Here is a 22,956-nt window from a genome sequence, read left to right as displayed (position 1 = left end):
TTATAAACTTGATCAAAAATAGAGAGTTTGGCTTCGCTAAACTTAAACACCTTATATTTTTTCAATGGAGCAAGTTTAAAAGTAGTTTCCATAATAAAATAATAATGTCAATCCTATTTCATCAATCTATATTTTTAGCAAATAATTGACTACAATACTAGAGATGCCTAATACCCATCAAATTAGTTTCAGTGGCCTTTATTGATAAAAACAAATATGTTCGTCAACATAGTGAACAATCACCTCTGTACCCAGAACACGAGTCAGTTGTCAAACAGATTTCAGAGCTACCAGATGTTGACAAGTTTGCTCCCTCTGTCAATATGTTCCTTGGCACATTTAATAAAGTTGAATACAGAAAAAGAAATCACAGCCCACACAAAACCTATTTTTCGATCTCCCAACCACAATAGAAAATGTATTTTTAAAAGGAAAAGATAAAAAGCGGGAAAAGCAGCAATATCCACAACACCTCGACGCACCACTAGAATGCAGCCATGATCACCTCCTACCTCCCCCTCCGCTCCTTCTCTGTCTCCCCCACCACCATCGCCGGCGCCGCCTACCGCTCCCCTACCGCCGCCACCGTCCCTTTCCCAAGAGCCACTCTCAGCCACCACCACCGGCGCCGCCTGGCCTCCTCAGCGAACGGGTCTCTCCCGGGCCTTCCCCTCGTCGAGGAGGACGATGACGAGGTCTGCCCTGTGGACTGCGTGACGGAGTTCAAGACGGACGAGGAGTTCGTGCGGCACCTGGAGCGGTCCAAGGCCACGGGCGCGCTGGTGGTGGTGGACTTCTACCGGCCGTCCTGCGGCAGCTGCAAGTACATCGAGAAGCGCTTCATGCGCCTCTGCAAGGGCTCCGCCGACGACGGCGCCCCCGTCGTCTTCCTCAAGCACAACGTCCGTGCCGTACACCCCCGACCTCCGCTGTATTGTATCTGTCATCGCAGGCGGCTCGATCTGCGAGGATTGTTCACGATTGATTCCCACTGACGTGATGGATGTGAAATGCTGCGGGTGATGATGATGCAGGTGATCGACGAGTACGACGAGAAGTCGGAGGTGGCGGAGCGGCTGCGCATCAAGGTCGTGCCGCTGTTCCACTTCTACAAGGACGGGGTGCTGGTGGAGTCGTTCGCGACGAGGGACAAGGAGAGGATCATCGCCGCCATCCAGAAGTACTCCTCGCCTGAGCCTGAGACGACCGAGTGAGTCACTCACACCACCTCCTGATCTGTTTCGAGCTAACAAAGATATCGTCGAACCTTCTAAATATACTGCATATTCTCACTCAATTGAGTCACCACATCTTCTTATCTGTTTCGAGCTCACAACAAGATACCATCATCTTCTGAAGATGACGCGTATTCGCACCGGTTCTTCTCTTGATTCAGGATTTCTTTGCATTGCCAAATCCGCATTGCGCCATTGCTATTTCATCAGCCTATCGCTAGGATGCAAGAGCCACAGTTTTTCATGAAAAATGTTGGCTGCAGCAATTTACTTTTTTTTTTTTAAAGAAAAACTGGTGGTGTCTGAAAAAGCAGAAAACTGGTGGTGTCTGAAAAAGCAGCTACATCACACATTCACACCACACATTTTTAGATAACGAAAAGACTTCCAGCTTCATCCCTTTAAGAAAAGGAAATCAGTCCACACGTTATTACACGTAGTAGACCAACGCTACACGCACCACCGAATAAGATTTAAACAGAGCATCCAAAATATCAAAAGCCAGCTGAGCTAGCATTTCACACCATACATATCACTGCATCTTGTAACTGAGCTAACATTTCAACTTCCCTTGGCAGGGAAGAGGTTCAGGAGTGAACATTCCACTGGCGGACATCAATTCCCTCGAGGGTGCAGTCGTGCAGAACTGCAGATACCTATGGAGAGAGATACACCAGGATTCTTTTGACGTTCCTATGACTGTCCATGCATTTGGGAGATGTCAGCTATTGGTATTTGATGGATCTGGATCAGTGTACCATTATCTGTAAAACACGAGACATGTATAATATCTGAATCAAGCATTACTGCTGCTACACTACCGTAGTGTAGACATTCAATGGGTTCTGACACATTCTGCATGACGCGAGTTTGGCTATTGCCGTCCCTCTGTCAAATACAGTAGCTAAACCATCTACCAAGTGTAAAACAGGCTCTTATCACTATGATTCGAGCTGCTTCAAGTATCAAATGCTCGGCATTAAATTATTCTGCAGGCTCTTCCATGCAAAGATCAGCTGATCCGTCAGTATGTTAACAAGAGAATTTCATCTGTGACATGGAAATTTTGTAAAAACTGCAGATTCTATATCAGATCGGAGGTGTTTAAGTAAGATCACAATCATAAGATCCCAAGTATAAAAACTCTAGAACATAGATTGTGTGAGCTACAATTGTAGGTAGAACCAGGCCTCATCGTCAAAATCGTAAATTCACCATCATCGGGTAAAGTTGGGATCCATTTAAGGCCCATATAAGTTGGCCACATTTAGGCCCAAAACCCTTAATAGAAACCTAGTGTGGCCCACGTTCCTCATCGCTAGAGACGAGATGCGGGGAGTCGGAGGTCCGCTGCTCACCATCGGGGACCTCCTCAGCGACCTCGCCGTCGACGGCGGCGATGATCCCCTCGCCGCCGGCGGAGATGCGTCCATACCCTCCTCTCTCTCGGCGGCGCAGCAGGCGGGGGAAGCCGACCCGTCCGATCTCAGCCGGCTCTTCGAGGTTAGGTTTCGGTTCCTCTTTTCTCGCTTGTTCTCGATCTGGTTCCCCTCCGTTGATTCATCCATACTGTGCTACCTGTATAATCCACGGTTTGTAGAATTGATTATCCCAATTTGGAGTTAAGAAAGTGATTCGTATCTTTTAGTAGCCGGCTGTTCCCCGCGAATGATATGGCAGCGACAGTTTAGTTTACTTGACGTCGCGGGGATAAAAGGAATTCTATGGCTTAGAAGAGCTCAGATCGATTCGCACTGATGTAGGGCTACTTAAGCTGGTAGTTCTAACTTAGTTTAAGATCTGATGATGTCTTGTGCTTGACTTCGTTTGCAGTCCCATCTAGCAGAGGGGATGGCTGCATTGCTGCAATTTGAGTCAGGAGATAGAAGTCGTTTTGAATCAATTTTATCCAGAAGAGATACTTGTGCTACTGCAATTTTAGTCATCCGTGCTTCCCATCCCTTGTAGTTTGCTGCTTTGCTTAACCCGTATATTAAATGGGCAAACAAGTGATATGAGTGAGACATCCCTCCGAGGCACAAAATGTTGTTTAGTTCATCTGTATGTTGTTATAATGTACCATGCTTGCTATCTGATTTACTGGACTTGGGATCTATCTCAATTTTCAACTAAAAATGCGACTGAATTTGAGTTCGTCCATGATGCCACTAGGAACACTACAACCATTTGATGAAGGCGCTCCAAGAGAACGATCCCTCATGGCCATCGCTGATGCTGAAGGTGTGTTTCTTGGTTTCCGTTTTCTTTTTAATGTGACATACACCTGTACCTATTCCAGGGAACTAAAGATTGTTGTGGTTCTGTCTGCCTCTAGCTATGCGCTGCGTTCAAGACTGCAGATAAGCTAGTGAGCTGCGCGAACACGAATGCCGAACGGTTGGTGGAGAAGGTGAAGGCGCTGGAGGGCGTCCTCGAGAAGGGAGACCGCGCGGTGGCAGAGATTGTAGAAAGTCTCCAGAGGTCAGGCGTCGCCAAGGATCATCGGAGTTCCCAATCGAAATCAGCTAGCAAGTAGTGGCATATTGGTGTGCTCGTGTTTGTCATGTAAATGTGGGCTCTTGTCACTGATCCTGGGTATTGAAAAGAGTTGTATGCCGATCTTTGTTTTTAACTCCTACAGTCTGCTTGTGCTTTAGCACTGTTGGAATCTTGTTGGAATGTGTTTTGTATTTATCTCGATACATGTTGCTCGTTTCTTCATTCATTCATTGGTTTGGTTCCTGCTAGATGTGTTCAGGTTTGGAATTAACTCAAAATTCTGAAGCAAAAAACCTATAAAAATACCTGATCAAGCGTGCTTTTATGAAATGTGAGTATTTTCTTAAGCCCTGTTTGAATGCAAAACATATTATGAACCACAACAAATGGTGATTTCGTTTAAAATCCTCAGGAGTTTCACATGAAACATTTTGATCTTGAAATGCGTATAAATTTGCAAGGTTCACATTGATCTTCTACTTGCGATGAGCTATCTTTTTTCGTCCCTATCTACCTACAGCCTGTAGAATGTGCACTGTTTCTCGTGAAGGAGCAATCTAGAAAAGCCAGGCGTCCTCACTCCTACTCCTCAGCTTAAAAAACCACAATACTAAAAACTTGCAGGGACTAGACTGAACAAATCGGCTCCCCACTCGATCTCTCCCCTTCCCGGCGTCGGAGTCGGAGGAGGCCACCGCGGGGCGATGGACCACAACAACCTCCTGGCGGCGTGGCCGGTCGTGGGCCCGGGCGTTGCCGGCGCCGTCTTCGGGGCCGGGTTGTGGTTCTGGGTGGACGCCGTCGTCTGCAGCGCCGCCGCCGTCCCCTTCCTCCATTACCTCCCAGGTACGCGCGCGGTGCCGGTGCGCCGTCTCCGCGAGCTTCGTCCCCGTCGTCTCGCCTCCTTCGCTCCGTGTGTCCCGAAATCTAGGGGGTTTTAACGGATCGTGCCCTCTGGGTTCTGGCTTTATTAGGGTTCTTCGCCTCGTTCGCGGCGCTCATGTTCAACTGCGTCAACCGGGAGGACATCGGCGACGGTTACTATTCGCCCTACGACGACTCTGAGTGGAGGTGGTTAATTTCGGTTGTTTCATTTGTCAGTAGAGACTAATAACATAAAAATGAAACCAACTATTTCACCAACTATTATAATACGTAACCTTTTCTATTTGAAATAAATTATTTTTAGAGATATTCTTGATCAAAGTTAAAAAGGTTTGACTTTGAAAAAACCTAAACGTAGATATATTCTGGGACGGGGGAGTAGTTGTACCATGGTGCTGCTAACTGAACACTGAGAGCTCTAGCAGTTTGATTTGGCAAATTCGATGCTTGATCGTGCTAGTTGTGATGGCATTACTTGCTGCATGAATTTTCATATGTACTTGGTTTGGAATTAAACTGGCTGTGCATATTGTTGCTTAATTTTTTTTAAAAAAACATCTAGCTTAGAACTCGATGATTAATAAAATTAAATGCTCAGTGCCTTGATTGTTTGAGCAAGTGATTTTGGATTTTAGTTGTCCCAATTTTGTTTTGGCTGGAGTGTGGTATTAGTCTTAGGGCCTGCTTGAATTTGAGCAACGAGCACTTAAAACTGTCATAATGTTCTTTTTTAAAAGGGAGCTCATAACAGAAGCAATGGAACAACTGAACTGTGATAAAATTATCTGATGATGCCATTTTCATGTTGTTAGATGAATCTAACAGCCATGAAAATGGGTCAGTGCAACAGTAAGCAGAAAGTAACATATAAATGAAATCCTAACAGGTACAAGTATAATTAGAAGAAAGAAAGCCTACTGTCTCTAATTTCCAACCTTTGTGCCAGATAAACTAAAATGAATAGGAAGGAAAAGACACATTAATCTTGATATTTTGTTTGCGCAAATTAGTTCAACTATCCAATGACTTGTTTGTCTACTTGCTGTGTTTAAAAAGACACTGTCATTCATGAACCACTATGGTAGGTCAGGATGTTCCCCCAAAATGTCTCTGAGCTGCACTCTGATTTAGCTTTTACCCTTTTTTGCTCTGTGACAATTGAATGCACTGAATTGCAGGGTGAAACTCTGGCTTTTCATTTCATATGTGGTATCTTTTGTCTCATTGGCTGGGGCAGTTGGGTTTCTTGTTCAAGACGCACTTACGGAGACAGGACCATCTGCATGGACTGGCACCGCTGGTGTCCTACAGTGTGTTTGTGTGTTAGTCAGGTATTTACGGGACGGTACTACTTATCGCATGCCTATACCGTGGTCTGTTCCTTGCACTGTTGCACCTTCCTTCCATCGCTTATAATGTTTGGTGATATACCTTGCAGTGGGCTAATCTACTGGACATGCCACTCTGAAGATTAACTTGACAAGTGTGTATGGCAAGGAAGATGAGGATTCTAAGGGCGAATATGACATGAGCTCGGCGAAAATTCAATATATATTGTACCGTGGTCCATTGCTCTGCCCAAGTCCCCCGAAGATTGGTACCCCGGCCTGTAAATATAGTCTTCATACCATGCTGCTTAGAATGAATGTTTCAAGGTGTTGTTTTGGAGCTACAAATGATAACTAGTTGATATTGATACATTTTGTCCCGTTGACCAAGTTTCTCCTAGAAAGTTCACCTGCGTTTTACTCTTGTAACTCCCGTTTCAGTCATTATCCCCTGGTACGGTGTATGGCCACCACTTGTATACGGCAGTCATGTAAACTTGCTTGTCAGTTCTGATGGTTGTCTTGGAAGGTTGAAAGGTGTGACAATTAAGGTCCTATGTAACATCACCTGTTTGTGTCCAATCTGAATCAAAGTCCAGTCAGTTGATGATTTAAGAAAAGGAGATTAGACTATAATTATATAATAGGATAGGACCTGATGCATTCAGCATCCCTCCTCGTTCCAAAAACATGACGCGGAGTGGATGGCACACTATTGCCTGCAAATGCGCACGGCAGGGTCTCCATACTCCGTTGAATTGTCTGAGTTGCTAGAGAAGATGAATTTCATGCATTATTCAAGATATAGCCTAACCAACATACTCAGTGTTCTGGAACAATCACCAGCTCATCATTTATGTCAGCAAGAAAGATGTGATCTGGATAATTTCCATCTGTCAATGAGCCCCGGATGTCATTTGATGTTTGCTCGGGTCCAATAGGATCAAGCTTACTCTTCTTTCTATCCAGCTTGTACAGACGGAACATGTTACTCACAGCATAGCATTCATTTCCACTCTGGCAAATGTCTCTGATAGCTTTATCATAGCAAACGACTATCTGTTTCCAGCTTGATTCATCGAACGGTCTTCCGTATATATGAAAGGCGGACCTTACCACTGGAGTGGGCAAAAGCATAAGAAGAAGCAGAAGCTTCTAGCATTACGATCTTCTCATATGTCTCCAGTGGAAGTTTGACAGGCATTCCGTTGCAGGGACTCCACAAAGAGTGCCCGATGCCTGCACGCGTCAAGAGAAAACTGCCACAGCTGCTGTAAAACGATCCATGTTTAAGAAAGTGTATAGGAAGGAAAACACACATAATCTTGATAATGTTTGCTTTGCGCAAATTAGTTAACTAATTATCCAATGACTTGTTGCTATATCTACTGCCATGTTTAACAAGTCTGTCATTCATGAAATACTGTGGTGCATGGTAAGTCAGGATGTTCTCTCAGAATGTCTCTGAGCTGTACTCTGATTTAACCTTACCATTTCGTTTTGCTACTCTCTCCATCCTAAATTACTATTCGTTTTAGCTTTTCTAGGTACATAGTTTTTCTATGCCTCCGTCCCAAATTACTATTCATTTACCTAGAAAAGTCAAAACAAATAGTAATTTGGGACAGAGGGAGCAGTGACAATTGAAGGCGTTGATTTGCAGGGCGAAACTCTGGCTTTTCATTTCATATGTGGTGTCTTTTGTCTCATTGGCTGGGGCAGTCGGTTTCTTGGTTCAAGACGCACTTAGGGGGTATTTGGATCTTTAGTCGTGACTAAAATTCATGTCACATTGAATATTCGGAGGTTAATTAGGAGGACTAAACATGAGCTAATTATAAAACTAATTATATAGATGGAGACTAATTCACGAGACGAATCTATTAAGCCTAATTAATTCACCATTAGCACATATTTACTGTAACATCACATTGTCAAATCATGGACTAATTAGGCTTAATAGATTCGTCTCGCAAATTAGTCTCCATCTGTGCAATTGGTTTTGTAATTAGCCTATATTTAATACTCCTAATTAGTATCTAAACATTCGATGTGACAGGAATTTTAGGAGGTGCTAAAGAAACAAACACCCCTTTACAAGTTACCATCTGCATGGACTGTTGAGGGGTGTGAGTGTGACTATTGAGGTCCTATATCACATCACATGTTTGTGTCTAACCTAAATCCCAGTCCAGTCAGAATAATGCATCTCATCTTTGATCTGTACTGCCAGTTCATGATTTAAGAAGAGGAGAGGAAAAATCCAGGCTGTTGTATGCAGAAACAGATGGATTTCCTACCTGAATAGAACCAGTAAAACACTAAAACTTATGTAGTAGAAGCCGATCACTTGCCTAGAATATCTTTGACCGTTGACACAAATGTATTACGGCCATGGGCTTGGCATTGTGTGTCTGCTCAGTAGACTCCTCTGACAGGTGTGCTGCTTGACTTGACTGGTACGCCATTCCACTACTCTTCCAGAAGGAATTTTTCGTTGCCTTACCTTGCACGTCCACCGTAGAGAGGAACAGCGGGTATTCCTCGTCGGCATGTTGGCAGTTCTACGCTAGCTGCTTCTGTTTCACGAGTCCAGCCCAGCTGACTTTGACTCATAAGCCATAGGTCGAGAAGAGATCCATGAGGAAAAAATGATCCAGGGTTCAGGCCAAGGTTGGAAGCTTCCAGGCAATTTGAGCGTCAATTTCTCAAATCTCAACAAGAGTTTGGTCCATGACCACGACATTCTGTGCTTATCAGTGACTACCAATCTTTTTCACACAGTACTTTATACTAATATAAAATTGCTGTAGGAACTCTAAAATGAAATGAAACCTTTTTATTCTCGTGACTTTCAGTGCTGTGACGATTTCAAACCGCCCGGAAAAAAAATGGTCCATTACAACGTACTATAAGATGATATCCACAGGCTCAGATAGTGACGTATCCTGGATGTAGTAGGAAGATGACGATCTCAACAGTGAGACGGTCGAGTACGAACGCCCCTCTCAAGTTTCGACAACCTGACGACCTCCCCAAAGTAAGATGTCACATGGACATGGCAGCAAGGACGCCATAGTATAGTTTAGTTTTGGAAGCTGCTGCTACCTCGCCAAATGCTTGCACCTAAGATGTTGCTTTGGACGGAATGTTTGTCCACCAAAGCATAGGTCAATTTTAACCGCGGATTTGATGTGGGGCCGGCCCATGTGGAATCTTGAGAAAGGAATTAGAAGATGCCGGGCATGTGGCGGTAAAGAATCGCCTAGGTGGCAGGACCTCATCACTGGTCCGGGCTTGAGCTCTTGCCTTTGGGAGATGCTAAAATTTTGGTAGCGGGAATAGTGGTAGGGCAGGCTCACAGTTCAGATGAGCTGCCACGACCATGAAATCGTCCACCACCGTCTCCATTCATCACCCGTCCACAAAGTTTTTGCAAGTGACGCACCACCTTGTTGTGTCTGAAACGAATGGACCAGGAATCTAGACTTTTGGATGTTCGATTTAAGAGTTTCGTATGCTTTTCCATTCTACTCCTTCCATTTAAAAATGTAGGTCATTTGACTTTTCTACGTACATGAATTTTGCTACGCGTCTAAATATAGAGTGACCTACATTTTAAAATAGAAGGAGCAGATGATTTGAAGTGTACTTGAGCATTTTGATCCTACAATTTTTTCCCTATTCATGTGTTTCGAGGATCTTCATGCGTGCTACAGCTAGTTTGGGAATCCTTTCCCTATGCTTTGTTTTAGGCCTATAAGGAAACACAAGGAATTCACTTAAACTTCATGAACACATAACACGATGGTGTTGGTTCCAACCCACCATCACCATTCCATGACGTGTTAGCGCAACATCAACATGGCACGTTGGCGATTGGTGATGGCGCTTAGCCGGCGCACACGCATTCGCCGGAGGTTGGACCCTGCTGCGGTGCCTTCTTCGTGCCTAACAACTAACATGCACTAATCATTCTCTTTACTTTATACATGACATACCAAATCAAACAAAGGACGCCTTTTAAAACTAGGGTTTTTTTTCCCCTTATACGGTGACGTTTGTTTGGTAACAAAAAAAAAAAAAAATTCTCAACCGTCATGACTCCCATGTCGTCTTTCGCCAACCTGTTGTCCTTTCTAATAAACTATACAATCTTATACACATCTCAAGTTTGTCTTTTTGTCCTCGAAGCCTATAATATAAACAAATTTATCACTCTCTTCTAATATTATGTTGAAAATAGTTATTTAATCATCTCATTGCGAGTTTTTCTTCTTCTGATAAGATGCTGTGACCCAAATCTAGTTAACCTATTTACATCCATGAGCGGCACACGGGACCTAACTTGACAGAGTGGCCCATCGTAATCCGACTAAGCACCAGCTCCTCAAGGCTAATCATGGTGTACTCTCCTGCATCACATCACATGATCAAACAACCAAAGGACTTGCTTTGATTCTCTTGTGCCATTTTGCAGCCATCATCTAGTACAAGCTACTTTTGGGATCAAAATTAGTCACAATAGCAAACCCTAAGGTATAAAGTGAGAATCTAAAATAAAACGAGGCTAATGTCTGCTTGGGTTCCTTTTTTTTTCTTTGGAGGGAAGAATTGTCTCTCATTTTGATTCATTTATTAGTACAAAAAAAATTTGTTTCTTTTATTTGAATTTGACAGGGAGGTACCAGCTCCTAGACACGGCAGGACACCCGTTCAAATCCAATAAATATACACGAGCAAAAAAAGAACTCATATTTATTTATGACGAAAATAAATTAAAAAAGGAGTGAAGAAAAAGAAAAGAGGGAGGAAAATGCTTTCAAAAGTGGGAAGAGGAGGAAGGCAACAAAAGTGGGCATCACGCGCTCCATTGCAGAGTTTTAGCCTTTCAGGCGGCCAGCTTCCTCCTCCTTCCCACTAGACCAGGCTCGGTCGGTCGGCTCACCGCCCTGGTGACCGCCGCCGTCTTTGACGCCTGCCTCCGCCACCGCCCCACCACAAATCTCTGTGCGTGTTTGGCCGAAACCCACGGGAAGCGCTTGTCTTTGCTGAGCTGCTCCGCAGCGGAGCTCTGGATACTTGAGTTCGGGTTTGTTTCCCCATCTCAGACCAAGATTCGGAGCGTCGCCGAGGAGAGGCGATGAAGGGGAAGGCCGGCGCGATGGACAGGAGGTCCTCCGCCAGGTGGAGGGTGCTGGTGCTCTGCGCATTCAGCTTCGGCCTCGGCATGCTCTTCACGGACCGGTGGGTCTCCCTCTCTCTCCGCCGTGTTAAGCTTTGGATCTCGCCTTGGGGTTCTTAATGGCCCCTTATCTGGGCTTGGCGAGTTGGTGCATTGAAAAGATCGAAATTTTAAGGCTCTTATCGCGAGATTTGGAAGTCTGATAAGTTCTTTGTTCAACCAATGGCGTTTTGAGATTTGTTTGGAGGGAGATTGGATTTTGAGCGTCCTTTTCTTTTCTTACTGTTTTTTCTCCTATCCCTTATCGGAGCTCATGGCGATCTGGGTTGGTGGAAAGATCCCTATTTTATTTCTTAGAACGAGAGATCACGTTTCGATGTCGACTGGTGGAGGTTTCTTCATGTACCTGCTCGTGCGTGCGTGGTTTGGTGGTGCTTACTGCTTAGTATGTTCATTCTTTTTTTAAAAAAATGTTAGTAAGTTCATTCTGCCAAGAATGGAAAAGGTTGGATATTTACGTTTTCATCAAACGAGATCTTACGAAAATGCGACTTTTGCGGCAAAAATTGAACAAGCGACTATTTTGAGCTTTCTGCTAGCATATAGCGAACCTGGATCACCACTCACCAGCAATCGCCTTCATGCGTACAATGGTGATTTTTTTGTTATGTTTGCATGATTTGTATTATATAGTTTGTATATCTGTTAAAAGAACGCATTTTGAGTGGAATGATGATTTCGGCCGCTGAGAAGGAATTAAGTATGCTTCTCAAACTGAAACTATGATTTTCATTTCTTTTTTGGTCTTGAATTCCTACTTGCGGGGATTTATTCTCATTTATTAAAGCTTGTGTTTGGAACAGTACCAAATGTCTATAGGCACAGCGTTCGATTCAATGCACCTCCCCAACCTTCCAAAGTTGAAAATAAATCTTTAAAGCCAACTTGTATACTTTATCTGAAGAGAAGTGGCGTTGGGTGTATTAAATTTGAATATAAACATGGGCCACTGACTGTTTGGGTTCAATATCAAATTTTGCTCTTCAAAAACCAACTTTTATGCTTTACATGCAAAATAGACACTGCTTTACCCGAAAAAATGTATCTAGATAGAAACTTGAACTAAGACTTCCTTGGAGTCAAGATCAAATATAGCATCTAATGAATTTGGTGACTATTTTGAGAAGGAGAGGTTGACTTGAGCCTTATCTTACTATAAGGATATTATGGTTTCTTGATTTCAAAAGGTTAATTTGAATAGTACATTCTGAAATTGAATGTGAAATATGTTTTTGCTATTTTCCTTGAGAAATCATCATGGGTTGATTTTACAGGTTCTGGACAGCACCAGATACCAGTAACCATATCATGTCTCAACGCCGGAGGCAAGATCAAGAGCTGCAACTTGTATCAGAGGACTGCAATACAAAGAGGGTGGGTTCTGTTTCAATTTGTATGTTTTCTCCATGATTTTCTATTACTTCGTTTTTGGCTGAAAATTTTGAACATGAATTTGGATGCAGAAGCATGGGGAAGACAAGGATATAATGGGAGAGGTAACCAAGACCCATGAAGCTATACAGTGAGCCCCTTTGATTCCATGGGATTCAATTTAAGAATTTAATTGTGCTTGAGTTATCTGTATCTGAAGACTTTTCCTTGGAATTTGTTTGTTGTGTTAGATCATTGGATAAGTCCATCTCAACGCTGCAGATGGAGCTTGCAGCAAAGCGGAGCACACTGGAGTTGCTCCGTTCTAGTGGTTCGCCGGTAACCTCTGAAACTAGCCAACCAAGGAAGAAGGCATTTGTTGTCATTGGAGTCAACACTGCTTTCAGTAGCCGCAAGCGCCGTGATTCAGTCCGGGAGACATGGATGCCTCAAGGTGTGTAGTTGTTTTGTAGTACTTTGAACAAATAATGGCATGGGCATGTCTATTAGATTTGTGTAATGATTAAACTAACAGTTTCTAGTCATTCCTCAGTAAGTAAACACACCGGTCTTGATTACTGCAGCTAATGTAAGATTCTTGGACTGGCTTAACCTATTTGTATGAAATAAGCTAGACTTGTACTTTGCCATCTTTCCATAGAAAAAAAATTAGGGGGAGGGAGTTTATAGACTTTATAATTTTGTAGCATCTTATAAGCTAAGTTTTTCCAGATAGCTTCTGGTATTAGAGACTACTCCCTCCTTCCCAAATTACTATTCGTTTTGGTTTTTCTAGTTACACACCTTTTGATATGCACCTAAATATATACTTATGTCTAGATACATAGCAAAAGTGATGTATCTAGAAAAGCCAAAACGAATAGTAATTTGGGACGGAGGGAGTATATTATAGTGCAAACAGCTCGTGTTTTACATGTAGCTGTTCATTTAAGTGTGTACATGGTATCATCCTTGTGTAGAGTTGTCTCATTCCTATGGATATCACAGTCAACAAATTTTTAGTAAAGGTCTCTTCTTTTTATTAGGTGAAAAGCTGCAACAATTAGAGGAACAGAAGGGAATAGTTATCCGCTTCACTATTGGGCACAGGTAAACAGATGGTTCTTGTATTCCTAGCACATCAGTTTAGTTATATTGACTGCATTTATTTTGTGTTCCCATGCTCTGGTAGTAGTTTCAACTGGAATTTTTTTTTTCATGTTCCATGATAGAATGAAATAGTTCTAGATACTTTTTCTTTATTACCATTTACCAGTCCTACAACAGGTGCAGATCATTGTGGTTTGAACACATAATTCATCCATGCCTTAACAATGTACTAGTAATATTACAGCCATATAATAATTATTTACCTCTAATTTCCAAAGTAAACTATCATAATTTTTGTTCTTGGAACTGCAAGGCATCATAGGCTCATAGCATATAGCCTTGTGCTCCTGTGCTCTCAGAAGTCAGAAGTACCAAAGTTTAGCAAAGAGCTGATCTTGGCATTAATCTGCAAGGCACTTGAAGTCTCTGACTTCTATAACTTCATTGTAGTCTTATTGATAATTTTATTACTTGTTACTGCATTAAGCCAACCCATGTCTCATTCTTCCTCCAGCTATGACAAAAATCTCCAATCTCCATTCTAGTATGTCTAGTATGCAACTCAATTCACTGCAGACATTTATTTTCATAATGTTACATGCTTTCATCCTTTTACTTAAGTACCTTGTAAAATTTGGATATAAAGCTGCCTGTTTTGTTTGTTGCACAGTGCTACATCCAATAGTATACTGGACAAGGCTATAGATTCAGAGGACGCCCAACATCATGATTTTCTTAGACTGGTGAGGATTTACTCTTCAATTACTAGTGAATTCATAATTTTCTGGTGCTAGCCCTGACTATTTTACTGCATGTGGTTTATTTAATCATCACGCAGGACCATGTTGAAGGATACCATGAACTCTCAGCGAAGACAAAAATTTTCTTCTCAACCGCTGTCGGCATCTGGGATGCTGACTTCTACGTCAAGGTCGATGACGATGTGCATGTGAACTTAGGTGCTCATCTTTTCCTTAGACACAATAACTTCCTCTTGGGATTTTTTTTAACTCAATTTTGTTTATCGGTGCATGCATATGACCAAAACAGGAATGCTTGCCACTACCCTTGCTCGACATAAATCAAAACCAAGAACGTACATTGGCTGCATGAAGTCAGGCCCAGTTCTCGCTGACAAGTAATGTTTACTGCACTGTCTTAAAATATGAATTTAAATGCTAGATTTGGAGTACTAATAGATGCCTGCTTGAATCTGTTCTATTCATAGGAATGTGAAGTACCACGAACCTGAGTACTGGAAATTTGGAGAGGAAGGGAATAAATACTTCCGTCATGCTACGGGGCAGATATACGCCGTTTCGAAAGATCTCGCGACTTACATTTCAATCAATCAGTATGTTTTGTTAATGCTATGCCATACAAAAGGGTGTCTGGTCAAATAAAAGAAAACTAACAATGTAAGCAACCTTTATCAGGCCTATCTTGCACAAATATGCAAATGAAGACGTGTCGCTTGGATCATGGTTCATTGGTTTGGAAGTTAATCACATTGATGAAAGGAACATGTGCTGCGGAACTCCACCAGGTCTGTTTTCTCATACTGAATGATGTCTCCTTTACATACTTGTCTTCTGCTTTGCGCTTATTGTGAATACAAACTCCACAGATTGCGAGTGGAAAGGGCAAGCTGGCAATGTCTGTGTAGCATCTTTCGATTGGAGCTGCAGTGGCATATGCAAGTCTGTCGAGAGGATCAAGGATGTACATGCTCGCTGCGGTGAAGGAGATTCAGCAGTTTGGAGCGCCCTTATCTAGCACATACCCTCCTTTTGCCCGTAAATATGTAGCATAGTTGGTAAGCTCTCATGGTGGGCCTGCATAGGCAAACACCCCTGGTGAACTGACAAGACCAAGGATCATGCCCCATCGAATATAATCTGGAACTGCAGCAAACAGGACGTTGCCAATGTTGCTTTGGCTTGCCGGTTCTATGGCATCACGTAGGTTATGGGATGCTTGTGGAGATATTTTGTTAGATGGCTTGCTGCCTGTCACGATTGGCGACTTTGGTGCGGTTAGGATTGAGACCAAAGTAGGGGTTGCAACTGATGTACTGATCTTACATGTAGCCATGTAGGGGGAGTTTCAGCTGGTGCGTATGGAGGTAGAGTTCATGTAATGTAGAGAACATTTTTCACGCAAATTTTGACATTCTTTTTGCTGAGTTAATGAAAAAAAATGTACCATGATGTAACATATAGCCCTGTAGGATTAAGACTAGGATTGATGCGGCAGTTCAGCAAATTTTCCTAAGCAGTCTGGTGGAAGGGCTACCATTACGTTATGGGTTTTTACTAAAAAAATTCACGAAGTTACAGTTTTATGGAGAACACGGGAATTTTGCAACAGTCTTCATATGAACTTCAGAAGATGTTTTCACTACCACACGCTAAAAGAGCATCACGGATCCGTATGATGTTACACAAACATATAATTTGGATCCAAATTGACCTTTGAGACACATATATAGTCATATTCACCTTCTCATGTCAAAAACCCAGTATACCACAAATAAAAGATGACCTGTTAGAACAGAGCCTATTCTTTCATAGGGCAGCACAGCCATGTGAGTTCATGATCAGACTTACATGAGCTACTCCTGGGGAAATGCGGCGAAACCCCAAACTCCTTTCAGTGTGCAAAAAAACTGTCAGAACTATCTGTGAACACTAAATCCCTAACTGTTGGACATTCATCAAAAGAAAAGAAAAGAAACGATATCGCCATGTTAACAATCCAAGACAAAAACTCATGCCAAAAATGATCGCCATCTGTTCTCAACGTCTTTACATGGTCAATGCTGCTCGAAGATCTGTAGGCATTGCATTTTCCGAACAACTCCTCTGTGGTATCCTGTGGTCTCTGCTACCTGCTTTCTGAAGAATTTTGCTAGGTTCCCATTGTCTTTAGCCCCTGTACTCTTTATGCTGCTGCAGCTTCTCATTTAGCTCTGCCCGTCAATAAGGTGGAGAATACTCTTGATGTTATCATTGGACAACATAGACTGAAGCTTCTTCTTGAGTTCCTCGCAGCCTTTTACCTGCACAGGATTGGAATTTATGTCAAAGAAGGTGGTGACAATGGTGAAATGGATAAAATGAAATAATAATCACTGGAAAGGCTGAAAGCCGGAAATATTTGACCGCTGAGAAGTTAAGGATGCAAAGAAAGGCTTACAGTGTCCGCAATCTCATCGAATTCCAAAGGTTCGACTTGCACATCTTCTCTCCAACCAAGCAATATCAGGAAACGCTTATCTTCGGGAGAAATGTCAGCTGGATGGTCCTCATCACCTGGTTCAGTAACCTCTGATAATGAACTAGCTTCCTCATTGCCAGACTGGGACCTATTCCACCCATCATCAGAATCTGCAGGTGTTGAGGACACACTGCCTTCAGCACTGTCTGACAGGGATGCCTGAAATCCTTCATCACCTGTGTCAGCAGGCTCCGATGATGAGTAAGCTTCTCTGCTTTCCACTAGAAGCTGCCGAGACATCCCATCTGCAACAGTTGGTTTCAGGGATGGAATACTCTCCTCAGTATCAGATAGGTGCCTCTGAGACCCCTCGGGAGAATTTGCTTCTTCACAGAAACACTTCCCCTGCCCCGTGCATTCCACTTCAGAAGGGAATGAGGAGAAATCATTTCCAGGACTAAGAGAAGAATCCTGCTTCACATCAACTAAGCTGGATGGAGATGGCTGATTCCCTGACTCAAAGGCTATGCTCGAATCATTTGAAGACTTGGTCCGTAACGTTGCAAAGAATTTATGCCTGTCTCTTGCATTTGATTTTCTGTCGCCACATGGACCTTGCAGGGGCAGAGGACGTTCATTGGTGCTAATCTTCAACTTTTGGCTCACAACCGGCTTTTTCTGTGTATCCATTGAAACCAAAGGAGTTGGAGGTGGACTGACAGGTTTGATAGGGCAGTCTTTGCCAGTGTGTGCAGTACCGTTCTGCTCTCGACTGAGGACTTGGAAACTTCCTGACTGAGAAAGCTTTGAAATATCGGCTTTAACTGGAGCTCTAATAGAACTATTGGCAGACTGTATTTTAAATTGTTGTAGAGTCTTACTAGATCCAGTAGGATCTCCAAGCCTTGTACCTTTTGTTTTCAGAGAAAGCACCTGGACAATGGTTGAAAACAATAAGTTAAGGACATATAAACAAGGTTGATTTCCGACAGGCATAAGACTGAATAATTTTTTCTAGAACATACGCATGCAATTAAACTTCAATGAAACTGTACGTGAACAACCAGTACATATAACATGTAAATGCACATGGTTCTTATCAACTATTATACTTTGCTTATTTGCATAGGAAGAAAACCACATGCCCCCATAACTAACCTGAAAAACCCACAGCTACAACAGAGCTATCATTCATAGTCCCTATTGTCATCTAGTTTGAATGAGAGTAATGCATATATGCATCAAAAAATACACAATACTTAAGGAGATGTCAATGTAGCACTGCAATATTTCACATAGAAAACTAAGCATCCCCACACTGATGTGAAGCTAAGTGATAAGGGGGCATCATCACTTCATGCAATGTTCAGCTAATAGCAAATATGTGGTTATACTAAAAGGAAAAAAATATGGAATGTACATTTGAGCATGCCAGTAAAATCATTTCATTATATCCTTTATTCTACCTTGAATTTTCTTTCTGATGAAAAATTATTTGGGGGTATAGTGTAGCTCCATAATCAATTGTTTCCTTTTTTATGTGCATTGCAAGCCCAATCTGCTATATTGCCATATGTCAAATCATTTTAACTGGTATATATAAATCATATCATAACATGTGCTGTCAACAGGATATTTCAAGGTTTCTCAGCCAATCCGATTATGAAGAATGCTGTATATCCAACAACTAAGGCGCAAAATTCAAAACGGCTAAGGATTGCTGATGTCTTTAATTGCTACAAGTACCCACAACATGATTATGCTCGTCCAAAGGCTGCATGATCATAAAATTGATGGATGGCATAGATATACAACTCTAAATGGACTACTATTCACATCTGAAGGAAATATATTAGGAACTTACAGAAGATTTGCTTGCTGGAGGTGTAAGTGGTCTTAGAGTATACTGCCTTAAGGTTCTTTCTTCGATCTTCTGAGTGTCCATTGATAACTACAATTAAAAAGGTACAATCTTAAGAGCGTGAAATTCTGAATTGAAATTTTCTAATATCACATTGTAAGCATTATGCAATGGTTCACTGGTTACCTGAGGACCACTGGAAATTCTCGGAGGAGCTTGCATCACTGTCTCTGCCATGCTTAATGCAGTACCACTGTTTGGCATCACTTCAGTCTGTTTACTAGGAGTAATTTGTAATATCGAAGACATGGCTGTGCTTTTCTTTACATCACTTAATAAAGGAATATCTGCTAGCACGGAGTTCCAGCAATCAGATGGAAGAGGAACATTCTGAATTGGAGTGCTGATACCAGGAGATGGGACTTTGCTTATGCCTTGCCTTCCATTTTTCTCATCCAAACTAAGCTGCGGAAATTCTCGCTCAAAGGTTATGCTAGCAGCATTGCTGCCATTGCTTACGACGTTACTGACAGAAGCATTGCTGGCTGAGGTCCGGACAGAAGCGTTGCTTATAGAGGTCCCAACAGCAGTATTGCTCATGAAGGTCCCAACAGCAGCATTGTTAAAAGAGTTAACAACAGCAGTTCCAGTACTGGCAACAGTATTGCTTTTGTCATTGCTTCTAGAAGAACTAACTCCATTATTTCTAGAGGCACTACCATTATTCAAGTTAACTACTTCCTTAGTCCATGTGTCTGCCTTCGAGCGGGCATGATTCATCCAAGCCCTTTCAGATCTGCATGTGCCAAAGGACTTGAAATCGTGACGATCTGCAGCAGTCGACCTACTCTCCCTGTCACGGGAATCAGAGTCCCTCTCCCGATCCTTGTCCCTATTCTTTCCGAAATTAGCATATCCCCTTGACTTCCCCATTGCATCCCGGTCAGGCCTCCGAGATCCATTCGAGCCTGAACTTCTCCGTGATGAAGACTGCCGGGAACTACGGTCACAGTCATGTCCAGATGAATGGTTTCTTGCTGAACCACCAGTACCTTGGTAATCTAAAGCATCCAAGAAAAAAACACTTGCCATTAGCATTACTAACAGTTTTGCAACGCAGAACAAAATGACTGATAGTTGATTGGCAGGTAGGACACTACCATAAATCCATTTGAAGACACTCATTGTGATATCAGTTCAACAAACAAATAGCTTGCACATCAGTAGTAAACTCAAACATTGGAAAACTAAATCACATAAATTCATCGCAAAAATGAGTTTGCAAAATGGACAAAACAAGGTTGCACCTGAACAAGGCAACAGTGATACTATGAGCAAATCAACATAGTACGCAAAGCCACCACAGTGCAATGATGGCATTTATTTCTAAACATGACCTAAGTAATTGCATTAAAGTAACCAGCTAATACAGTGCATTGTTCTTCCTGAACAACCCAAAAACTAGTTTAAGCATAACTTTCCGACCAACTCAAATGTCATTTTAGTTACAACATATCGGTTTGCAAATATGTGAAATCTTTTCCTTTTCTACTCATCATTTTTCCATAACATATGAATTAAATGCTGATTTAGTGCTCCAATAAGAGAGCCGTGTAATAACTGAAAGGTGCAAATATACATCATGTACCATTAACACCTCCCTTGTTTTATGCGCGTAAGACCAATACAAATATATGTATTTTTCAACCAACAGCGTTGCAGCAATTATAAATCGTATCCAACACATATCTATAGAATTATCAATTCAAGCCAATAGAAACAATATGTTTGTCTAGCGTTTCCTTGGAGCCAGCTTCAGTAAGAAACATATGAATTCCTTAATCACTCCCATAGTTGCTCCATCTCAACCATCTGGTCCGTCCAAGAATCGACCTCCCAGTACAACGATATCCACATTCCCATTATCAAGAGTACCACATCTAGAAACTGCCTCTAAATTGCATGGCCACAGTAGCACGATTAAATCCATATACGATACACACTGTTCCTATCTAAGGATAGAAATTATGATGTTTGGTGCATGTGAAGCACACGGACAAATAAAAAACATCACTTGCACAAGCGTTACTTGGTTTCAAAACTAGCAATCCCAATGCGGCGTTATAATTGCATTACGCCTATAGCGCAGCACCACACTCTAGCATACGACAACAGACTCAAAATTGGCAAGGTCAGTGGAGTTCACCTGAGCGGGAGGAAGCTGTAGCCCAGATGTTTGCGGCGCCTGCTGCCCTGTCTTTCTGCAGCCATTCCGGCTTCAACGTGGGTGTGTCCTGCTCCATGGCAGCAGGCACCACTCACCGTCCACCCACCGGCCGCGGTTGGGAGGCCGGGCCAGGGGTGGACCTGCCGAAGGGCATGGGGGGTTCAGATGAACCCCCAAAATTGCCGGGGCAGAAAAACTGCACCTGCCCGCTCCTGGGGTGGATTGCTCCTGCGCGCTGGAGAAGACGGACCTAATCCAACCATGGAAGGAAGATTAGACTAGATTAGATTACAGATTACATTAGCAGGGTACCACGAAGCAGATGAATCCGGACCGGTACCAGGGGCGGGGAGGGCGTCGCTTCCCGATGGCTCTGGCGGGAGGAAGGAGGACCCCGGATTGCCGCGCCCTGTCGGTCGCCGGCCGGGCGGCGAGGCCGCCGATGGCGAGGCGCAGCAAATTGCGGCGGCGGCGCGGCGGAAGAAACCCTCCGCGAGGATTAAACCCCCCAACCTTCCAGAGGCCTAGGTCTTTAGATTAGGGCGCCGTGGCACTAGCACCGCACGACGGGCGCCTCCGCCTTTGCTCGGATTAACTACCCAAGAAATCAAGGGGAAAAAAAAGTTTGTGCGGGAGGATGAAGAACGCGGCGGCGGCGGCGGTGGCGAGATTGGCTTCGTCGTCGGATTGGCGGTTACTCCCGGCGAGACGCTTGCGTTGCCCTCGTCGAATTCGGCGGCTGCGGTGCGGGTGGGAGGGGGGCAGGGCAGCGGAAGCGAACAAAAAGAAATTTTTTCCAGAGGATTACGGATATATTCGTGGGTTTTATAGGATTTGGGACGCTACAACTCGGATGAATTACGGTTGGTTTGTTGGACAGGCAGATGAACTCTACCTCCTCCCTCTTTTCTTTTCACTAAAATAGTGATTTTTTTGAGAGTTGTGTATATATTACGTCTTTTATTATAAAATATTGTAAATTTTCTTAAATTGTGGATATTTTTAATGATCCATTCTGCATTCTTAAAATTTGTATAATTGACATGTCATGGAAAGGGAATTTGGATAATGTATGAATGGTTAGTTGGAGAAATAGGTAACTTGTAATTGATTTTATTGTGTTTTGCAAGTTGAATAATTAACAAACCTACGATGCACTACATGGTTTTGTAACAAAATACTGAACTTTTTATTACAAATAGTTTTTTAATTACTTTGGGTAGGAGATAAGGTAAAAATAACACACTTATGGTAAGTTAATAATCCAATGCAGCAGAAGAAGTCATAAAAGATTTGTATTTTTGAACGTATATCATATTAAAATGGAACACGTGAAGCACATGTAAAAAAAGGCATAATCATTTATATCCGCCTCATGTATTCTCTGTCACCCACACATAGTTATTCCATTCATTGCACTTGATCTTTTATATATATATATATATTGGACCTTACATACAATCTAGCAAATGCCATTCTATTTTGACTCAACTTCATCTTTATTCACCTTCTCACCTATGATTATTTTTAAAGATCTCTAGTAGGAGGGTGCATATTGCTAGTGGTTTTTAATCAATAAATTTATGGGTCCATCCCTTACGATCATCTTGATTTTCTTTTTTCCTTCCATTTTTCTCTGAATGATCCTCCGAATAAGGATGAGATCTTTCTCGGCACTAACAAAATAATAGGGACATCACAAGAAGCTAAGCGTTTAAATTACTTGTTTATAGTTGCATTCCTCTTCTGTCGAAGATGAGAAGTAATAAAGCCTGTTCGTTTGAGTTTTTTTACAACCGCTGCGGCTGCAGGACCAGGTAGCTCTAGCTGCAGAACTGCAGTTTTACCTCCCACATTCATATTATGTTATTTTTTAATGGCTACATCAATGCCGTTACTGTTGGTCGGTTGTTGTTGCAGCGTAGCCGTAGGCTGCAGGGCGAGACTCATGTATGTTTTTACTAGGTTTTACCGTC

General features: G+C 42.6%; 5 protein-coding genes across 6 annotated transcripts; 4 read left to right on the top strand and 1 right to left on the bottom strand.

The window, feature by feature from the left end:
* The first annotated feature begins 451 nt into the window (after nucleotides 1-451).
* On the top strand, nucleotides 452-2,074 carry LOC117858391 (thioredoxin-like 4, chloroplastic). The gene is made up of 3 exons (XM_034741453.2): nucleotides 452-902; nucleotides 1,035-1,210; nucleotides 1,814-2,074. Exons 1-3 carry the CDS (start codon nucleotides 498-500, stop codon nucleotides 1,830-1,832), a joined length of 600 nt encoding a protein of 199 aa, XP_034597344.1. The 5' UTR covers nucleotides 452-497; the 3' UTR covers nucleotides 1,833-2,074.
* A 454-nt stretch (nucleotides 2,075-2,528) lies between these two features.
* On the top strand, nucleotides 2,529-3,982 carry LOC117858401 (uncharacterized). The gene is made up of 3 exons (XM_034741464.2): nucleotides 2,529-2,738; nucleotides 3,408-3,476; nucleotides 3,571-3,982. The coding sequence occupies exons 1-3, from the start codon at nucleotides 2,565-2,567 to the stop codon at nucleotides 3,769-3,771; spliced, it is 444 nt and encodes a 147-aa protein (XP_034597355.1). The 5' UTR covers nucleotides 2,529-2,564; the 3' UTR covers nucleotides 3,772-3,982.
* Nucleotides 3,983-4,330: 348 nt separating this feature from the next.
* On the top strand, nucleotides 4,331-6,529 carry LOC117858408 (uncharacterized). The gene is made up of 4 exons (XM_034741475.2): nucleotides 4,331-4,580; nucleotides 4,709-4,805; nucleotides 5,798-5,950; nucleotides 6,058-6,529. The coding sequence occupies exons 1-4, from the start codon at nucleotides 4,439-4,441 to the stop codon at nucleotides 6,092-6,094; spliced, it is 429 nt and encodes a 142-aa protein (XP_034597366.1). The 5' UTR covers nucleotides 4,331-4,438; the 3' UTR covers nucleotides 6,095-6,529.
* Nucleotides 6,530-10,807: 4,278 nt separating this feature from the next.
* Nucleotides 10,808-15,888, top strand: LOC117858380 (beta-1,3-galactosyltransferase 7). The gene is made up of 11 exons (XM_034741442.2): nucleotides 10,808-11,194; nucleotides 12,467-12,566; nucleotides 12,656-12,714; nucleotides 12,815-13,017; nucleotides 13,610-13,673; nucleotides 14,344-14,416; nucleotides 14,512-14,632; nucleotides 14,724-14,811; nucleotides 14,902-15,027; nucleotides 15,110-15,219; nucleotides 15,301-15,888. The coding sequence occupies exons 1-11, from the start codon at nucleotides 11,091-11,093 to the stop codon at nucleotides 15,447-15,449; spliced, it is 1,197 nt and encodes a 398-aa protein (XP_034597333.1). The 5' UTR covers nucleotides 10,808-11,090; the 3' UTR covers nucleotides 15,450-15,888.
* Nucleotides 15,889-16,197: 309 nt separating this feature from the next.
* LOC117858365 (uncharacterized) lies at nucleotides 16,198-21,867 on the bottom strand. 2 transcript variants are annotated; one of them, XM_034741432.2, is made up of 6 exons: nucleotides 21,315-21,867; nucleotides 20,960-21,230; nucleotides 18,940-19,814; nucleotides 18,757-18,843; nucleotides 16,872-17,825; nucleotides 16,198-16,734 (listed from the first exon to the last, which is right to left on the bottom strand). In XM_034741432.2, exons 2-6 carry the CDS (start codon nucleotides 21,054-21,056, stop codon nucleotides 16,639-16,641), a joined length of 2,109 nt encoding a protein of 702 aa, XP_034597323.1. In that variant the 5' UTR covers nucleotides 21,057-21,230; nucleotides 21,315-21,867; the 3' UTR covers nucleotides 16,198-16,638. The 2 variants fall into 2 exon arrangements, with proteins under 2 accessions (XP_034597323.1, XP_034597315.1); XM_034741424.2 differs by having other exon boundaries at nucleotides 21,321-21,867.
* Nucleotides 21,868-22,956: the final 1,089 nt, after the last annotated feature.

This window comes from Setaria viridis, chromosome 1 (assembly GCF_005286985.2).
Source record: "Setaria viridis chromosome 1, Setaria_viridis_v4.0, whole genome shotgun sequence".
Lineage (NCBI taxonomy): Eukaryota > Viridiplantae > Streptophyta > Magnoliopsida > Poales > Poaceae > Setaria > Setaria viridis.
This window is presented reverse-complemented; position numbering and strand designations above follow the sequence as displayed.

Coding starts and splice junctions, on each gene's coding strand:
- LOC117858391 (XM_034741453.2), top strand. CDS start 498: ATGATCACCTCCTACCTCCCCCTCCGCTCCTTCTCTGTCTCCCCCACC. Junction 903..1,034: donor TCGTCTTCCTCAAGCACAAC/GTCCGTGCCGTA, acceptor ATGATGATGCAG/GTGATCGACGAGTACGACGA.
- LOC117858401 (XM_034741464.2), top strand. CDS start 2,565: ATGCGGGGAGTCGGAGGTCCGCTGCTCACCATCGGGGACCTCCTCAGC. Junction 2,739..3,407: donor ATCTCAGCCGGCTCTTCGAG/GTTAGGTTTCGG, acceptor TGATGCCACTAG/GAACACTACAACCATTTGAT. Junction 3,477..3,570: donor GGCCATCGCTGATGCTGAAG/GTGTGTTTCTTG, acceptor GTCTGCCTCTAG/CTATGCGCTGCGTTCAAGAC.
- LOC117858408 (XM_034741475.2), top strand. CDS start 4,439: ATGGACCACAACAACCTCCTGGCGGCGTGGCCGGTCGTGGGCCCGGGC. Junction 4,581..4,708: donor CTTCCTCCATTACCTCCCAG/GTACGCGCGCGG, acceptor TGGCTTTATTAG/GGTTCTTCGCCTCGTTCGCG. Junction 5,951..6,057: donor TGTGTTTGTGTGTTAGTCAG/GTATTTACGGGA, acceptor TATACCTTGCAG/TGGGCTAATCTACTGGACAT.
- LOC117858380 (XM_034741442.2), top strand. CDS start 11,091: ATGAAGGGGAAGGCCGGCGCGATGGACAGGAGGTCCTCCGCCAGGTGG. Junction 11,195..12,466: donor GGCATGCTCTTCACGGACCG/GTGGGTCTCCCT, acceptor TTGATTTTACAG/GTTCTGGACAGCACCAGATA. Junction 12,715..12,814: donor AAGACCCATGAAGCTATACA/GTGAGCCCCTTT, acceptor TTGTTGTGTTAG/ATCATTGGATAAGTCCATCT.
- LOC117858365 (XM_034741432.2), bottom strand. CDS start 21,056: ATGGAGCAGGACACACCCACGTTGAAGCCGGAATGGCTGCAGAAAGAC. Junction 19,815..20,959: donor TACAGCTTCCTCCCGCTCAG/GTGAACTCCACT, acceptor TGGATGCTTTAG/ATTACCAAGGTACTGGTGGT. Junction 17,826..18,756: donor CTCCAGCAAGCAAATCTTCT/GTAAGTTCCTAA, acceptor ACCATTGTCCAG/GTGCTTTCTCTGAAAACAAA.